Source organism: Hydra viridissima, unplaced genomic scaffold (assembly GCF_058129835.1).
Source record: "Hydra viridissima isolate aposymbiotic clone 2 unplaced genomic scaffold, HvirCarnegie_v1 scaffold_2, whole genome shotgun sequence".
Taxonomy (NCBI): domain Eukaryota; kingdom Metazoa; phylum Cnidaria; class Hydrozoa; order Anthoathecata; family Hydridae; genus Hydra; species Hydra viridissima.
In genome coordinates this window covers 18,407,177-18,420,649 of record NW_028324301.1, presented here as the reverse complement: position 1 = coordinate 18,420,649, position 13,473 = coordinate 18,407,177, and the positions used below count along the sequence as shown (strand labels likewise).

Below are 13,473 nucleotides of genomic sequence, written 5' to 3'. Positions count from 1 at the left end.
TTATTTCAATTTTTTCAATTATTTAAAGATCATTTTTGAAGCATTTTACAAAATATAAAAAAAAGACAAACTTTTGTGTTGATGTTGTTGTTTACAAGGTATAATAAATTGACAAGCTACTGTATTAATCTTGTTTTTAATGTTTCACAGTAAATTTTCTAATTAAATGATTATTCATTTTTAAGTTTATATTTTATTTGTGTAAAAGTTAGGTAAAAAGGATTAGGATATACTGCTAGAGCTTTAAAAATTTTTTAAAAAATTGTAAAATTTCTAGTAAATGGGTTTGTAGTTTGATGTATATAGGAGTAAATAGGAGAATAATTTATTGCATGAACCATTTTCTAGATTATCTTTTTTCACCTTTTCAGGAGTACTTGAAATCTGAGATATTTTCAAAAACTTTGAAAGGCAGGATAAATTTAGGAGTAAAGACAAAGTTTGTAAAGCGAAGATAAAATATAGTGGTAATTCTTAGATTCAGGATTTTGCCTAATACGAATAAAGATATTAGAAATTATGTTGCCACCTGTTAAACCTGTCCAAAACCAATATTCTAAATATGGAAAAGACATCCCCTGAATTATATTCCATTTTAATTCTCACGAAAGTACGGTATAAAGTTTGCGAAGCTTACGTTGGCGTATCATCAAATATTTTATGACTTTTTACAAACCTCTTATTCAACACGCATACAGTTTTAAACTCGCAGAAACAATGGAACATTAATAAATAATTTATTTGCAAAAAAATGGTGTATATTACTACTGAGATTTTGTATTTCTACTATTGTTAATGTTTCAATGCATTGTGAGCCTTTATACCAAAACTAATTGGAATTCATGGGGGGACCGGAACCTCACTCATGTATTTCAATTTCTTGCCTTCGCATATATTAAAATTTCTTAATTTTTCATAAACTAAAAGAAAAAGTTATTTAAAAAAAGGTGATTATGAATATCACCTTTTTTAAACAACTAAAACAACGGCTAAAAAATCTTTTAATATCTTATACCAGGAAATGTTTAAGCAGATACTTTTGAGTTTTTTTCACAGTTTAATTTTTTTTTTAATTGCTCCTAAAATATTTTAACTTGTATGGAGATTAAAATCTGTTAATGTATTTTATCCTCTGTCACCTGCTATTGCATATTTATAAAGCTTGATTTTGATTACAATAAGTTAGACTACAAAAAGTCTTCAAATCTAGAAGAAAATCATTTTTGATCTATACCGGCATTGTAATACGTTTATCACTGTGAACCAAAGAGGTTTATGTCGTGGTACTCAAACCAAATACTTACTATGTAATAGTATTATCCATACTGTTTCAAAAAAAAATTATTTCTAAAATCAAAATGCATTGCTATCATACAATTTTAGATATAACTATATTTTAAAATTGTAATAAAATTTTTAAATTTTTTGCCGAATCTCAAACTTAAAAAATTGAATAAAATTTTTTTTTTTTTATCACTGGAAACCGCTAAAAAAATTTTTTATAAAGGAGGTTTTATAATTTATTTCATAACATTTATTTTTTAGTATAATGCACCCGACTTTATACATCTTTAATAATTATATAATAAAAACTTTAATAAAAAATAAATTTAATATTTTAATTTTTATTTCAACTAATACATTCAACTAATGCAGTTTTTAGATAAAAGTTTACCTAATTTACCCCCTATTTTAACTAAACAAATATATTTGCTAGAGGAGAATATAGTTAAGTTCGGTAGTTAAATAGTTTTAAATTTCGGTAGATTCAGTCACTTAATCTTATTTGCTATTAGTATTTTTTTTTTTTTATGAATAACTATGAATTCTACTTGTTGTTGTTACTGGGAAAAGTATGGCGAAAGATCTACATCATTAAAAAAATATGAATAAAAATTTAGAGGAACAAATTCAGCTGTTTATCTTTCCAGGATATTTGATGAAAAACGAACGCTATCCATCAGTTGTTCGTTCTGGGTGCAGAAGAAATCTTTATAGACTTAAAAAGGGAGATTTGTTTTGTGGTGAATGGGTAGCTAAAGAAGCCAAGGTATATTTAATGATTTTTAAGTCCTAATTTTTATTATTCTTACTTTCTTTTTCATAAAAGTTCCTTTATTTAGGTTGAGTAGAAAACTCTTTTGAGGAGTTATTCCAGTGCCAATGTCACTCTTCAAGATGAGACAATCAATTTACCTAAATCTGAATCAAGGTCATGTTCTTTTTGCTATAGATATCTTGCACCTGGTTATCCTCATGACTGTAAACCCGCCAGTGCACAGTGGGCCAGAATTCACTTTTACTGGACAAAATTCGTAACTAACTTAATATTAGAGCTATATTCACTAAAATTAGTATGAGTACTAATGATGTCTGCGCTTTTTATGAAGATAATATTTTTTTATTTCGTTGCTATGGATACCTTTATTTTGCTTGGCAATAACCTACTTTTGTTATCTGCAGATATTTTATAAATGCTATATTCACTAAATTTGGTATGAGTACCAATATGAGATCACACTTCTTACAAAAGTGATAGTTTTTTAAATTTAGTTGTTATGGATACTTATATTGCTTAGTTACCGGATACCTTCCTTAGTTACAAAGTGGTAAATTGATATTTGAATATTTTATCGGATTTTTGACCCACCTATATTGAATAACAATTGAGTATTTAGGTAAATAATGTTTTAGGAATAATAAAAGCTAAAAATTGTACAAGAAAACATTGTCAATTTTAAATTACATCAAAAAATTATAAAACAATAATATCGTTTGAAGATTGTTTAAGTAATTGTAAAACATCTGAAGGAAATGCTTTATGATTTGTTTGGTGTAATGTTGATTTACGCAGTGATGAAATAACAGGATCACAGGAAACTAGGAGTCTATTGATAAGATCATTGAGTCTATCGATAAGATTTGAAGTCTTTATTTCTAGCCTCTTGACATAAGTCCGATGGGTAATGTAAGGCTTTTAATTATGTCATGTCCATGTATCAATACTTTGTGAACTGATTGAGCCATGTAATACCATGGATAAAGGGACACATATAGTCTAAAAATGTCAAAACAATAATCCTTGAATTTTAAGCAGTCTATTTCATATCCTGAAGAGAGCGTTACCAAGATAATGTAAAATCTGAATATAAGCTTTTGTCAGACTTGCATCAATTATTAAAGCCAGTGCTTCGTCTGTTGAATATTTAGTTGCTTTATTTGTATTTGAAATATTTAAAACGTTCTTGGCAGCAATAACAATAGATTCATCTCTAAATTTTTTATTAGCAGCAAAAAATAATTTATTGGATGAATGAGATTCAATTAAACAAGATGCACGCCGTTTTTTAGTTTTATTAGAACTATTATCAAATGCAACTGGTTTTCGACCACGTCTACTTGCAGTTGGTTCATTATCTTTTTTTCTGACAATCAAATATTCATTAAGCCATTTCACAAACTTCTTTTCAAAATTTTTATAGTATAGTTTGTAGATTTCCACTTTTTTTTTATTTAAGTAAACAAATATATATCTTCAGTAATATTTTATTTTGAAATACTAAGGTTGTTCTTTTGGAGAAAATTATGAATGTCTAAGTTTAATAAAACCATATGTAAATAACTATTGTAACAAGTATTTTGTATTTAAAAGTTTAATGTTATAATATATATGCCGCCTGGGCTACTAATACTTGTTATTAATTAAGTTACTACAAGTGTTAGTAATTAAAGTTAAAAGTAATTAAACAACTGTTAGTGTTAGCAATTAAATTACTAAGAACTTCCGAAAATTTCTTGTTGCTATGCTATGCAAAGGTATCCATAGTAACCAAAAGAAAATTAACCTCATAAGACATGTGAATCTCATTTTAATGCATACCCCCAATATTGTGTACTTAGCGCAAGTAAAATACTGGTAAAACAGCGTTAATGCAAAAATGAGTTGTTGCTATGCAAAATTTAGTACCATTGCAACCAAGTTAAAACATATATAAAATCTGAACGGGGATTTAAGGGGACGAGCAATCAATTAAAACTCGATTGGAAGCATCATATAGCTCAAATAAATGTAAGACAACACATGGCAATTTGTGGTAATTATTAGTTATAGTGCGGCAAAAAATAAACTTCTTAAGGAATTTTTTTTTTTAATCTGTGATTTTCAAAGTATAACTGAGAAACATGCTATAACAAATTTATTTCACAAATTGGTTTTCCTTATCTCTAAATACTCTAGAATAACATGTACTAATTTTTTGTTTCAAAAACGTAGATGTAGTTGAAATATAACACAAGGTTGATGTCACCATTAATTACTTATTTATAATTTTTTTTTTCGTGTTTAATTTCAATATTCAAATGCTTAGAGTCCTGGTAACTAAGGGATTTAATATAAGTAAGTTATCAATAAATTTATCCTTATATATATAGATACTAAATTAAATAGGTTTTCAAGATTAGACAACTAAAGTCTTTCCCATTTTGTCCATCTACTGCCCCACTGTGCAGTGCAGTGACTAATATTATTTCAGCTGAGCAGGTAAAAAAAAGTTTTTGGTGATAGTATATAAATATTAACTACAAAAGTTATATTTTAGTACAAATTATATTTAGATTGCTTCTGGAATCATAAAAAGTAAAATGGCTTCAGAAAATTTGATTGATGGATCTACTTTTATTTATCTACAGGAGGAAATCCTCTTAAAGCCACATTTGGCACACCAGAAAATAAACCAAAAAGAAGTTCTATCCAGTAGATTTCCCTTGAGTTAATCAAGCAATTACAGAGCTGTCAAATAGAAAAACAAAAGAAATGGTTGCTACTCTATGCAAAGGTTTAGGAAGTAAACTATTCATAGAGCCTAATATTTTTTGGTCATCTTTCTGAATTAGATTATATTTCTAATTACTACTATGTACAGAAGTGTGCATTTGTTGACAATGTAGGCCATGTAATTATAAGAGATCTTGTTTATGTTCAAAATGCATTAGATTTTGTGCTAGACTTGTTAAAATTACGTGGTTTAGACCCAGCTTCAGTCTTTATAAGAATTTCATCGGATGGCGATGGTTCATTTTTTAAAGTGATTATCAATATCTTTGATTGAATAGTGATGTTACAACGATCACAATTTCTAGCTATCGTTGAAGATATTTCTGAATCTAATTATAATTTGAGGCAAATTATAGAAAAGTTAAATTTGCAATATGTCAGTTTTTATGGTGCTTTTGACCTAAAATGTGGAAATGCGTTATTTGGCTTATCTGGGCATTCTGGGAAAAGAGCTTGTTTATGGTGTGAGGGAATATCCACATTAGATTTAGGGACAAAACGAACTCTCGGCAATATTTATTATTGGTACAATAAGTATTTAGAAAATAAATCAGTTAAATCCATGAAAGACTTCATGAACTGCATTAATCCTCGAATTTTGTATATTGATCTAGATCCAGATACTTTAGTTGAGCAACTAGTTCCTCCGCCTGAACTTCATTTATTAATTGGCTTTGTTTCACTGCTAGGAAATTTTTTGTTGGATGTCTGGCCAGGATTTGATGATTGGCTAAAGTCAAAAAATGACATTCAGAGAGGCTATTAAGGTAAAGGCTGGGATGGAAACAATTCAAACAAAATATTAGAAAACTTAGATTTCCTTGAAATAAAAATGTTAGACTCGTTTACATGTTTGGTTCCAATTGTTCAGTGTTTAAAAGTTTTTTGTAATATAAAAAATAGTTGTTTTTCTAGCAGGTTGTAACCTGGCTTCAAAAAAGCAATAACAAATCTAAAGAGTTCATTTCTTGCTGCACAAGAGGTTGCATTAAATTTAAATGAAAAAATTAATACAACATGGAAAGTTTACATTCTACTGTGTCATGTACAGCCATATGTGGAATACCATAACAAGGATAGGAAACTTTGCTGAACAATGTGGGGAAAATATTCATGCAAAGTTTAAACCAACATGGAATAGATTTAAGAGACAAAAAGAGCATCCAGATTATGGCGACAGGCTACTATCAGCAGTGGTGGATTTTAGAGCAAAAAGAATTTAATTTTGATTTTATTTATGTGATTATATTTATTTGTACTAATATATATATATATATATATATATATATATATATATATATATATATATATATATATATATATATATATATATATATATATATATATATATATATATATATATATATATATATATATATATATATATATATATATATATATATATATATATATATATATATATATATATATATATATATATATAGAAGTAGAAGAGATACTTTTAGTAAAAGAGATTTTTTGATTTTCACTTCTTTTATCCATCCACAGATATATGTGTGTGTACACATATATACATGTAAATGATATATAAACATATATACATGATAAATAAATATGCAAGTATATATTTTTATGCATACATAGGAATATATGTATATTCATGTCTGTGTGTACATTTATTTAAGTATCTAAATAGATGTATAAAAATTAATATATTAATCATAGGTGTATATATGTATTGATATGAATGTACTGTTATAGATATTTATAACTATGCTGTTGTAGATGTTATTTATATATGTAATTAAATAAAAACATTTATGCTTATTTTTGTCAGAGTATAATTTCAATATTAAAAAATTTAAACACTTTGATGTAACAAATTAGCTACAAACAAAAATTTAATTTTATAAACGGGGCGAAGACCCCTCAAGCTTCCCCTTTTGCCCCGTTTTTGACCTTCAGCACTTTGTCCAGATTTTAAAAACTTACTTTTCGAAACCTACAGGAACAAATACTTTAATGTTCAAAAGGTTTTATATGAGTGCCACGACATGAAAACCTGGCGGTCTCTTTCGTTCAAAGCGTTATAGACAATTTGTTTACTTAAAAAAGTAACAACTCTAATATCGCTTAAATTACAAAATTTTTCAAAATAAATATAAAAATGCTAAATATAAGTACACAAACCAATAAAAACCATCTAACAAGATATTTGAATAAATATTTATAAAAATTTAGACTTCCTATCATTTAAATCTTTACCTCAAAAAAATTAACGAATTATTATATTAACAATGAACTACATTTCATAAAATATTAACATAATTTTAAAACTATGTTAATATAATTTTAATATTATATTAATACAATATATATCATAACTGTAATATTATATTAACAATGATTAAAAACTACGCTTAACAAAACAAGTGAATGCCCAGCAGAAAAAAAGTTACAAAAATAGGTTTTCCACATTTAAATTGTTTGTGACAACAGTAACAATAAACAGAAAAATTTCATTATGGTTTCTATCACATTTAGCGTAAGCTCAAACTATTTGCTCCCCCACACCAAAAAACAAAAATGACAAACCTCCAAACAAAGAAACAAATGACGCGAGCTGAAATATGACAGACCAGTCTTTTGTAGCATCAAGAATGCGACCAGTAAAATATACACCCACCATGCCTACGACGATATAAAAATAATTTAGATGCTTTTGTGATAAAAAATCAATAAAGATAACAAAAAAAATTTCACTGTTGTTTCAAAAAGCCAAGCTTGTTTTTGAGTTTTGACTTTTAGCATTTGAAACATATGGTGTAATACAAGTACAAATTCACTTTAAGATTTTAAAGCTACGCAGCTTAGTGGGGGCATCAACTTTCCGTGGCCAATAATACACCACGTAACGACAAATTTTATCCATAACTTAATGCAATAGAAAAAATTGCTTCATTGTTAATTTTAGTCACGTGTGACACCTCAAAGTGCATAAAAGCATAAAGTTTGTTAAAATTGAACTCTACGCTTAAAACAGCGAAGTTTTTGATGTGACAAGTTTATATTCATACATTAAACTTGTTATTGAAAACTTATAGAAATAAATTTAACTGTTTTAAAATATGTAAATACAAACATTAATTTAAAAAACTTATTTCGATGTTTGAAACCTGCTTTTAAAAAATTATTATCATTGCAACTAAAAATCACTACCACTCGTTAGAAACGTTGTTTTCAAATAAAATCAAAGACAAAATTACAACGGTATTTTATTATTAGGAAAATGATCGAACACAGATTCCATCGCACAACAAAATTCTTATAAACCCAGGAGGCCTGCAACTTTATATGTAACTCACCTGAGACTGCACCTAGCGTGTTTACCACTCCAAAAACTGAACCGGCATGGTTTGGAGCGAGATCTTGCGGATTCATTCCGATACCACTACTATTAGCACCCATACCTCCGATTATCATTGTCATCAAACACAAACCCCATTCGAAAGACGTCGCACGATTAAGTATATTGCAAAAAATCACCGGCGGAAAAAATGCTAGACTCTGTGCAAAAAAAAAAACAAAAAAAAATCATACTTTAAAACCTAACCGATGAATAACCAGTAAATAAAAACTTGATAAAGAACTTTATAAATTTAAAAAGAAAAACGTTGTTATTATTAAAACAGAAGATTGGGGAATTATCATACATTATCATAATTGTCATGAACTCCTAAACTTGAAATAAAAACTACACAACAATTCTTATGTTCTTTTTCACAATAACAAAAGAACTTTAAACAAAATTGTTTACATAATATCTATGACAACCAAGATACGTAAAAAATTCTATCTTTAAAATTGAGAACTAATTTCATATTAACCTTAATAACAGACCATGGTAAAAAATGAAGCTCCAGCGGACCATGAATCATATATTACTTCCAATGCATGGAACACCAACGAATTGTGTGCAAAAAATGTAGCTGAAAGCCTCAAACTTCAACAATATAAAAATGAAACTCCAGTGGGCCGTGCCTTACACGAATCATATATTATTTCAAATGCATGGAACACAGACAAATTGTATGCAAAAAATGTTGCTGATAGCATAAAATTTCGACAAGACATTAATCACATCGGTCATCAACGTCGACAGAATCTGATTAATATTGATAGAGAAATCGAAAAGTTAAAAAAAACAGCGCAAAAACTAAAAAACGATAAAAAGTGTCAATGTACCAAGTGCGACGAAATGAATAAAGATGCAACTATAAAAACTGAACAGTGGAGATATAATTATAAAATGGATAGTAGTAAAAATAAAGAAAGGAGAGTGACTCAGGCAGACTTAGAAAATGGTAAATGCAATTCTAGATTATTAGTGCAAAGACCAGTAATGATAAAGAACACGCTGATAAAACTCCCAGTACGTGATAAAAATCTCGTTGCATCGTCACATGGTATTTCAATAGAAAACAATTTCTTAGGTTACACGAAAAAACTACATAACACAGCGACACATAATAACTACAGCGAGTTTTATACAAGCCACGATTTTTCTTCAACCAAACCAAAATACATTTCGAAAGGTATGAGAACTAAAAACTTTTCAAGCAACATAATTTGACACTTACGACAAACAGCTTTCGAACCTTTGTACAACTGCAACCTAATTTAAAAAATTCTTGTTGAACACAAAATTATTTGGAACCTTACTTTAACTTAATTTTGTGTCCACAATAAGAATTTCGAAAAATTCTTTAAAAAGGACTCTTGAAACTGCGATAAAAATACTTAACTGTCTGTTGTTAAAGAATTAAAAAATAAACAAGAAAATATCTACCTTTCGTTAGCATTTTATCACTGATAATACCACAAGTGTTTTCTACAAAAAAACTCGCAACCCAAGGTGTCACATTAAACAACCAACCCTAAGATGAAAGAGATTATTTAACGAAAAAAACTCTTTAATTGAATTGCTAGTATGACATATACTTTTGGAAAATTTAAAATTTTTTATTTGGTCTTTAGAGTTCGGCGGAACCAATACTGGAACAGTAACATGCCAACTATTTATTAATTCAGTCGTAATTGAAAACAGGCAATACTATCCGTGTTTGATTTTACAACATTTATGATTTTAGCAAAGTTTTCTATAATAGATTTCATTGGATTACAATGTAATTGCTGACCTCTATAAATACTTTATATAAATAATAGATTTCATTGGATTACAATGTAATTGCTCTATAAATACTTTAGAAGTGTTTCTTCTTAAAAACGTAAACAGTTACCTGACTTTGAGGAAACACATCATGAAAATATGTGGGAACCCAAGATAGCAAAATTGTGAATACTAAAGATTCGCACGTTGAACAAAATATAAGCGCCCTATCAAAAAAAAAAAAAAATTACAATTAGAAGAATAATACACTATTACAGTAGATTATGGAAGAGATATGATTGAATGTGGGAAAATTTTAGATGAAAAATAAGAAATATTTCTATGACGCCACAAAAGACCATCATTGTACTATCTATTCAGAATGAATAGAACATAATAGCAGAAAACTAAGTTATTATGCATGATAATACTTTAAGTTTTACACTCAAATAAAGAAAATGAAATACTCCCTCTGTCCCAAAATACTGCTCCAATTTCTATTCCTAAGTCTTGTATAAAATTGGAACAGTGTTTTGGGACAGAGCGAGTATGAAAATAAAGTTCAAGCCACAACAGGAAATTTGTGGAGAATATTTCTCAAATATTACATTATTTGACATCAAGCCATTCAGACACATCTGAAGAAATCATTATACTGGTATAATGATTATATTAAATTATTAATACTGGTATATAAAATCATTATACTGGCATAATGGTATATATTATATTAAAAAAAACTCTAGAGCTGGGAATAAATGCTTCACTGAATTACACAATTTAACTTAAGTGAGGGGATTTGATTGAGAAGTAATAAAAATCAAACTTAGCAAGAAATATAAAGTTAAAAGAAAAGAAAACAATAAAAGAGAATATATTTGAATATATATTTGAAAATCACCCGTAGAAATTAAACAGAGCTCACCAAAATGGCTTCCTTGTTGTTAAAGTTTTCCATTTCAAGCTACCAACACTTTTATGAATAACTATTTTGCTATCATAACTAAAATCTTGATGAATAAATACTTTAAGTAAGAGAACCCACATAATGCATAAGCTTCCAATTAAAAAAAACACGCTCCGCCAGCCATGATAGTCTAAAAGTAAAGATCCCACCAACCCAGAGAATATAGATCTAAATAAAAAGTATAAACTTTTAACAACTATTCAAAACTATTAATTATAACATGTAAAATAGAGAATACAAACATACATTTTGGTAAATTGTTGTCTAAGAGGATATTTAAAAACATATACCGCTACTTAACTTTGGGGATCTAGTTAACTCTAGCTACCAACCTAGTTACCATATCACTGCTGACATAATAATCTTGAGTTAGTATACTTTTTATCTGATTATTGCTTGTGCATTTCATAAATTTTTTAGACATTAAAACCAGGTAAAAAAAAAGACAATAATGAAAATAAAATAAACCTACCCCATAGATGTTCCAGATGCAGCAAAACTGTATGCAGAGTTGCGACTATTGGCATCAATTTTTTTGGAAACTAATGATGCTAATGCAGGAAAGTAAAAGCCTAAAAGAAATATTTTAATGTGCAAAATAAATAAATAAATAAATATTTGAATCAGAGTGCATAAATAATTTCATTATTTCTTCAATAAGATGATGATCATATTATGCAATTAAGATAAAGTCATAGAGTAATACTTACATAAATAAAACATGAATTTTTAAGTAAATAAATTTATACTTTGCTTGCCGTTTGTCTAGAAAGGACCTAAAGAAGCATTTCAAAAGGTTTGGAGTGTCTTTAGTTAAACAATATTTTCAATCTCTCTTAATCTGAGATATTTTAAGAGTTACTCCACCCCTGTTAATACTAACAGACTTAAATCTACATAAAGAAAAGAAAAAATACCTTGTGAAGCACCAGTTACTATACGCAATGCTATAAAACCAAAATTTACAGGAACAAGAATTTCAACGAAAGGAATTATAAAAGTTGAAAGAGACCAAGCTCCTGCTGATAAAAACAAAACTCTTTCACCACCAAATCGATCAGAAAGAATTCCACCAATAATTTGTGTGAGAATGTAGCCAAAAAAAAATGCAGACATAACCATTCCCTAAAAATAAAAAATACCCTAAAAAAAACATGAAATAGTTTTTCAGGTAAAAAAGTCTAATTTCAAAGTTTAAATATTTAAAGTAAATATTTAAAACAAAGTTCTATGAAAGCTTAACAACTAATTTATTTACAGTTGAACTTTTATCCCAACCATATTCCTTGGCAATTTCTACAGAACAAATACTCATTGATGTGCGAGAAGAATACAAAAGAAAACAACCAAAAAACAAAGTTATGTTCCATTTGATTATTTGCCTTTTATTCCAAAGGCCTGAAGATCTTTGATCAACTGATAGAGTTAAATTCTTTTTAGAAAGAACTTTATATTCATCATCTTCATCTTCCATTGAAAAATTACTTCAAATTTTCTCTATAAAAAGCTGTAATAGAAATTTTAGATTGTAATAAACAACACAATTCTCTACCCATAAATGATTCTGCTCAAAAGAATAACAATTTAATAATTTAGAAATATACATCCAACAAAATTAAAAAAAAAAAAAGACAACCTAATCATGCCATTTAATTGATTTGGTACAGTTAATACTCATTTACAATATAACTTAACAACAAATGGTGCAAATATTTAATTAACTTGAGTTTAATTGCAATTAAAAGATTAAGAATATCCTAACTGAAAGGTTAGTATATTTTCACTTCTTTCTCACTTTTCAATAGGATAACAGCATAATTATTGTTTATACCAATAAATCATTTCATTTTTTTAAATGTAACTAAAAACTGCAAATTTTATTATCTAACTTGAATTCTGCTTATGTTAATTTAGAGCATTAAATATAATTATTTAAATAATCATTATTTTGGCGTAGATTTAAAATGGGAAAAAAAATTTCAGACAAAAAGAAAGAATGCTGCTTGGGCTCTAGAAAATTATGTGAAGTATATGGTGAAGATGTCTTAAGAGTATGGCAGTGTCAAAACAGGTTTTCAACATTTTTATCTGATGATTTTGATATATCAAATGTTACATGACCCAGTCAAACCACTTTGAAAAACAATTTTTCTATTTAGGATATTTCCAATAAATACCATCAGATGATGTCAACAAACAGAAGTGACCAGAACTAATCTATTGCAAAGAGCTTGTTTTTCACCATGATAATGCATGATCACATATAAACTTTATTACTAATCCACCAGATCATTCATCAGATCTGGCATCATTGAGTGGTAAAACTTTATACCATTAAAATGATGTAAAACTGAAAAAGATTTTACCAAAAAAGATAAATACTTAAACAAGTGAGGAGTCATGAAGTTGCCTGAAAGAGGGCAAAAAAAAGTGAATAAAACCAACAAAACCTTATTTTACAAAGTTGTTGTTTTAAACATAAAATTTTTTAACTTTTTTTGCCTTAACTTACATATAATAAAATAGAAAATAAAAAAATGC

The 13,473-nt window shown here is 27.7% G+C and overlaps 1 protein-coding gene and 1 long non-coding RNA gene across 2 annotated transcripts; one reads left to right on the top strand and one right to left on the bottom strand.

Annotated features, from left to right (window-relative positions):
- Nucleotides 1–1,784: 1,784 nt before the first annotated feature.
- Nucleotides 1,785–3,689, top strand: LOC149892298 (uncharacterized). The gene is made up of 2 exons (XR_016449784.1): nucleotides 1,785–2,050; nucleotides 2,124–3,689. It is a non-coding gene; the product is annotated as an uncharacterized LOC149892298 (long non-coding RNA).
- Nucleotides 3,690–5,320: 1,631 nt separating this feature from the next.
- Nucleotides 5,321–12,497, bottom strand: LOC145185977 (voltage-gated purine nucleotide uniporter SLC17A9-like). The gene is made up of 10 exons (XM_090078614.1): nucleotides 12,191–12,497; nucleotides 11,850–12,057; nucleotides 11,405–11,504; nucleotides 10,891–11,100; nucleotides 10,096–10,192; nucleotides 9,645–9,732; nucleotides 9,436–9,470; nucleotides 8,161–8,362; nucleotides 7,391–7,486; nucleotides 5,321–5,564 (listed from the first exon to the last, which is right to left on the bottom strand). The coding sequence occupies exons 1-10, from the start codon at nucleotides 12,404–12,406 to the stop codon at nucleotides 5,419–5,421; spliced, it is 1,398 nt and encodes a 465-aa protein (XP_089934740.1). The 5' UTR covers nucleotides 12,407–12,497; the 3' UTR covers nucleotides 5,321–5,418.
- Between the last annotated feature and the right edge of the window lie 976 nt (nucleotides 12,498–13,473).

Coding starts and splice junctions, on each gene's coding strand:
- LOC145185977 (XM_090078614.1), bottom strand. CDS start 12,406: ATGGAAGATGAAGATGATGAATATAAAGTTCTTTCTAAAAAGAATTTA. Junction 10,193..10,890: donor ACAACAAGGAAGCCATTTTG/GTGAGCTCTGTT, acceptor TTTTTTTGATAG/GGCGCTTATATTTTGTTCAA. Junction 9,733..10,095: donor ATGTGTTTCCTCAAAGTCAG/GTAACTGTTTAC, acceptor CTTTCATCTTAG/GGTTGGTTGTTTAATGTGAC.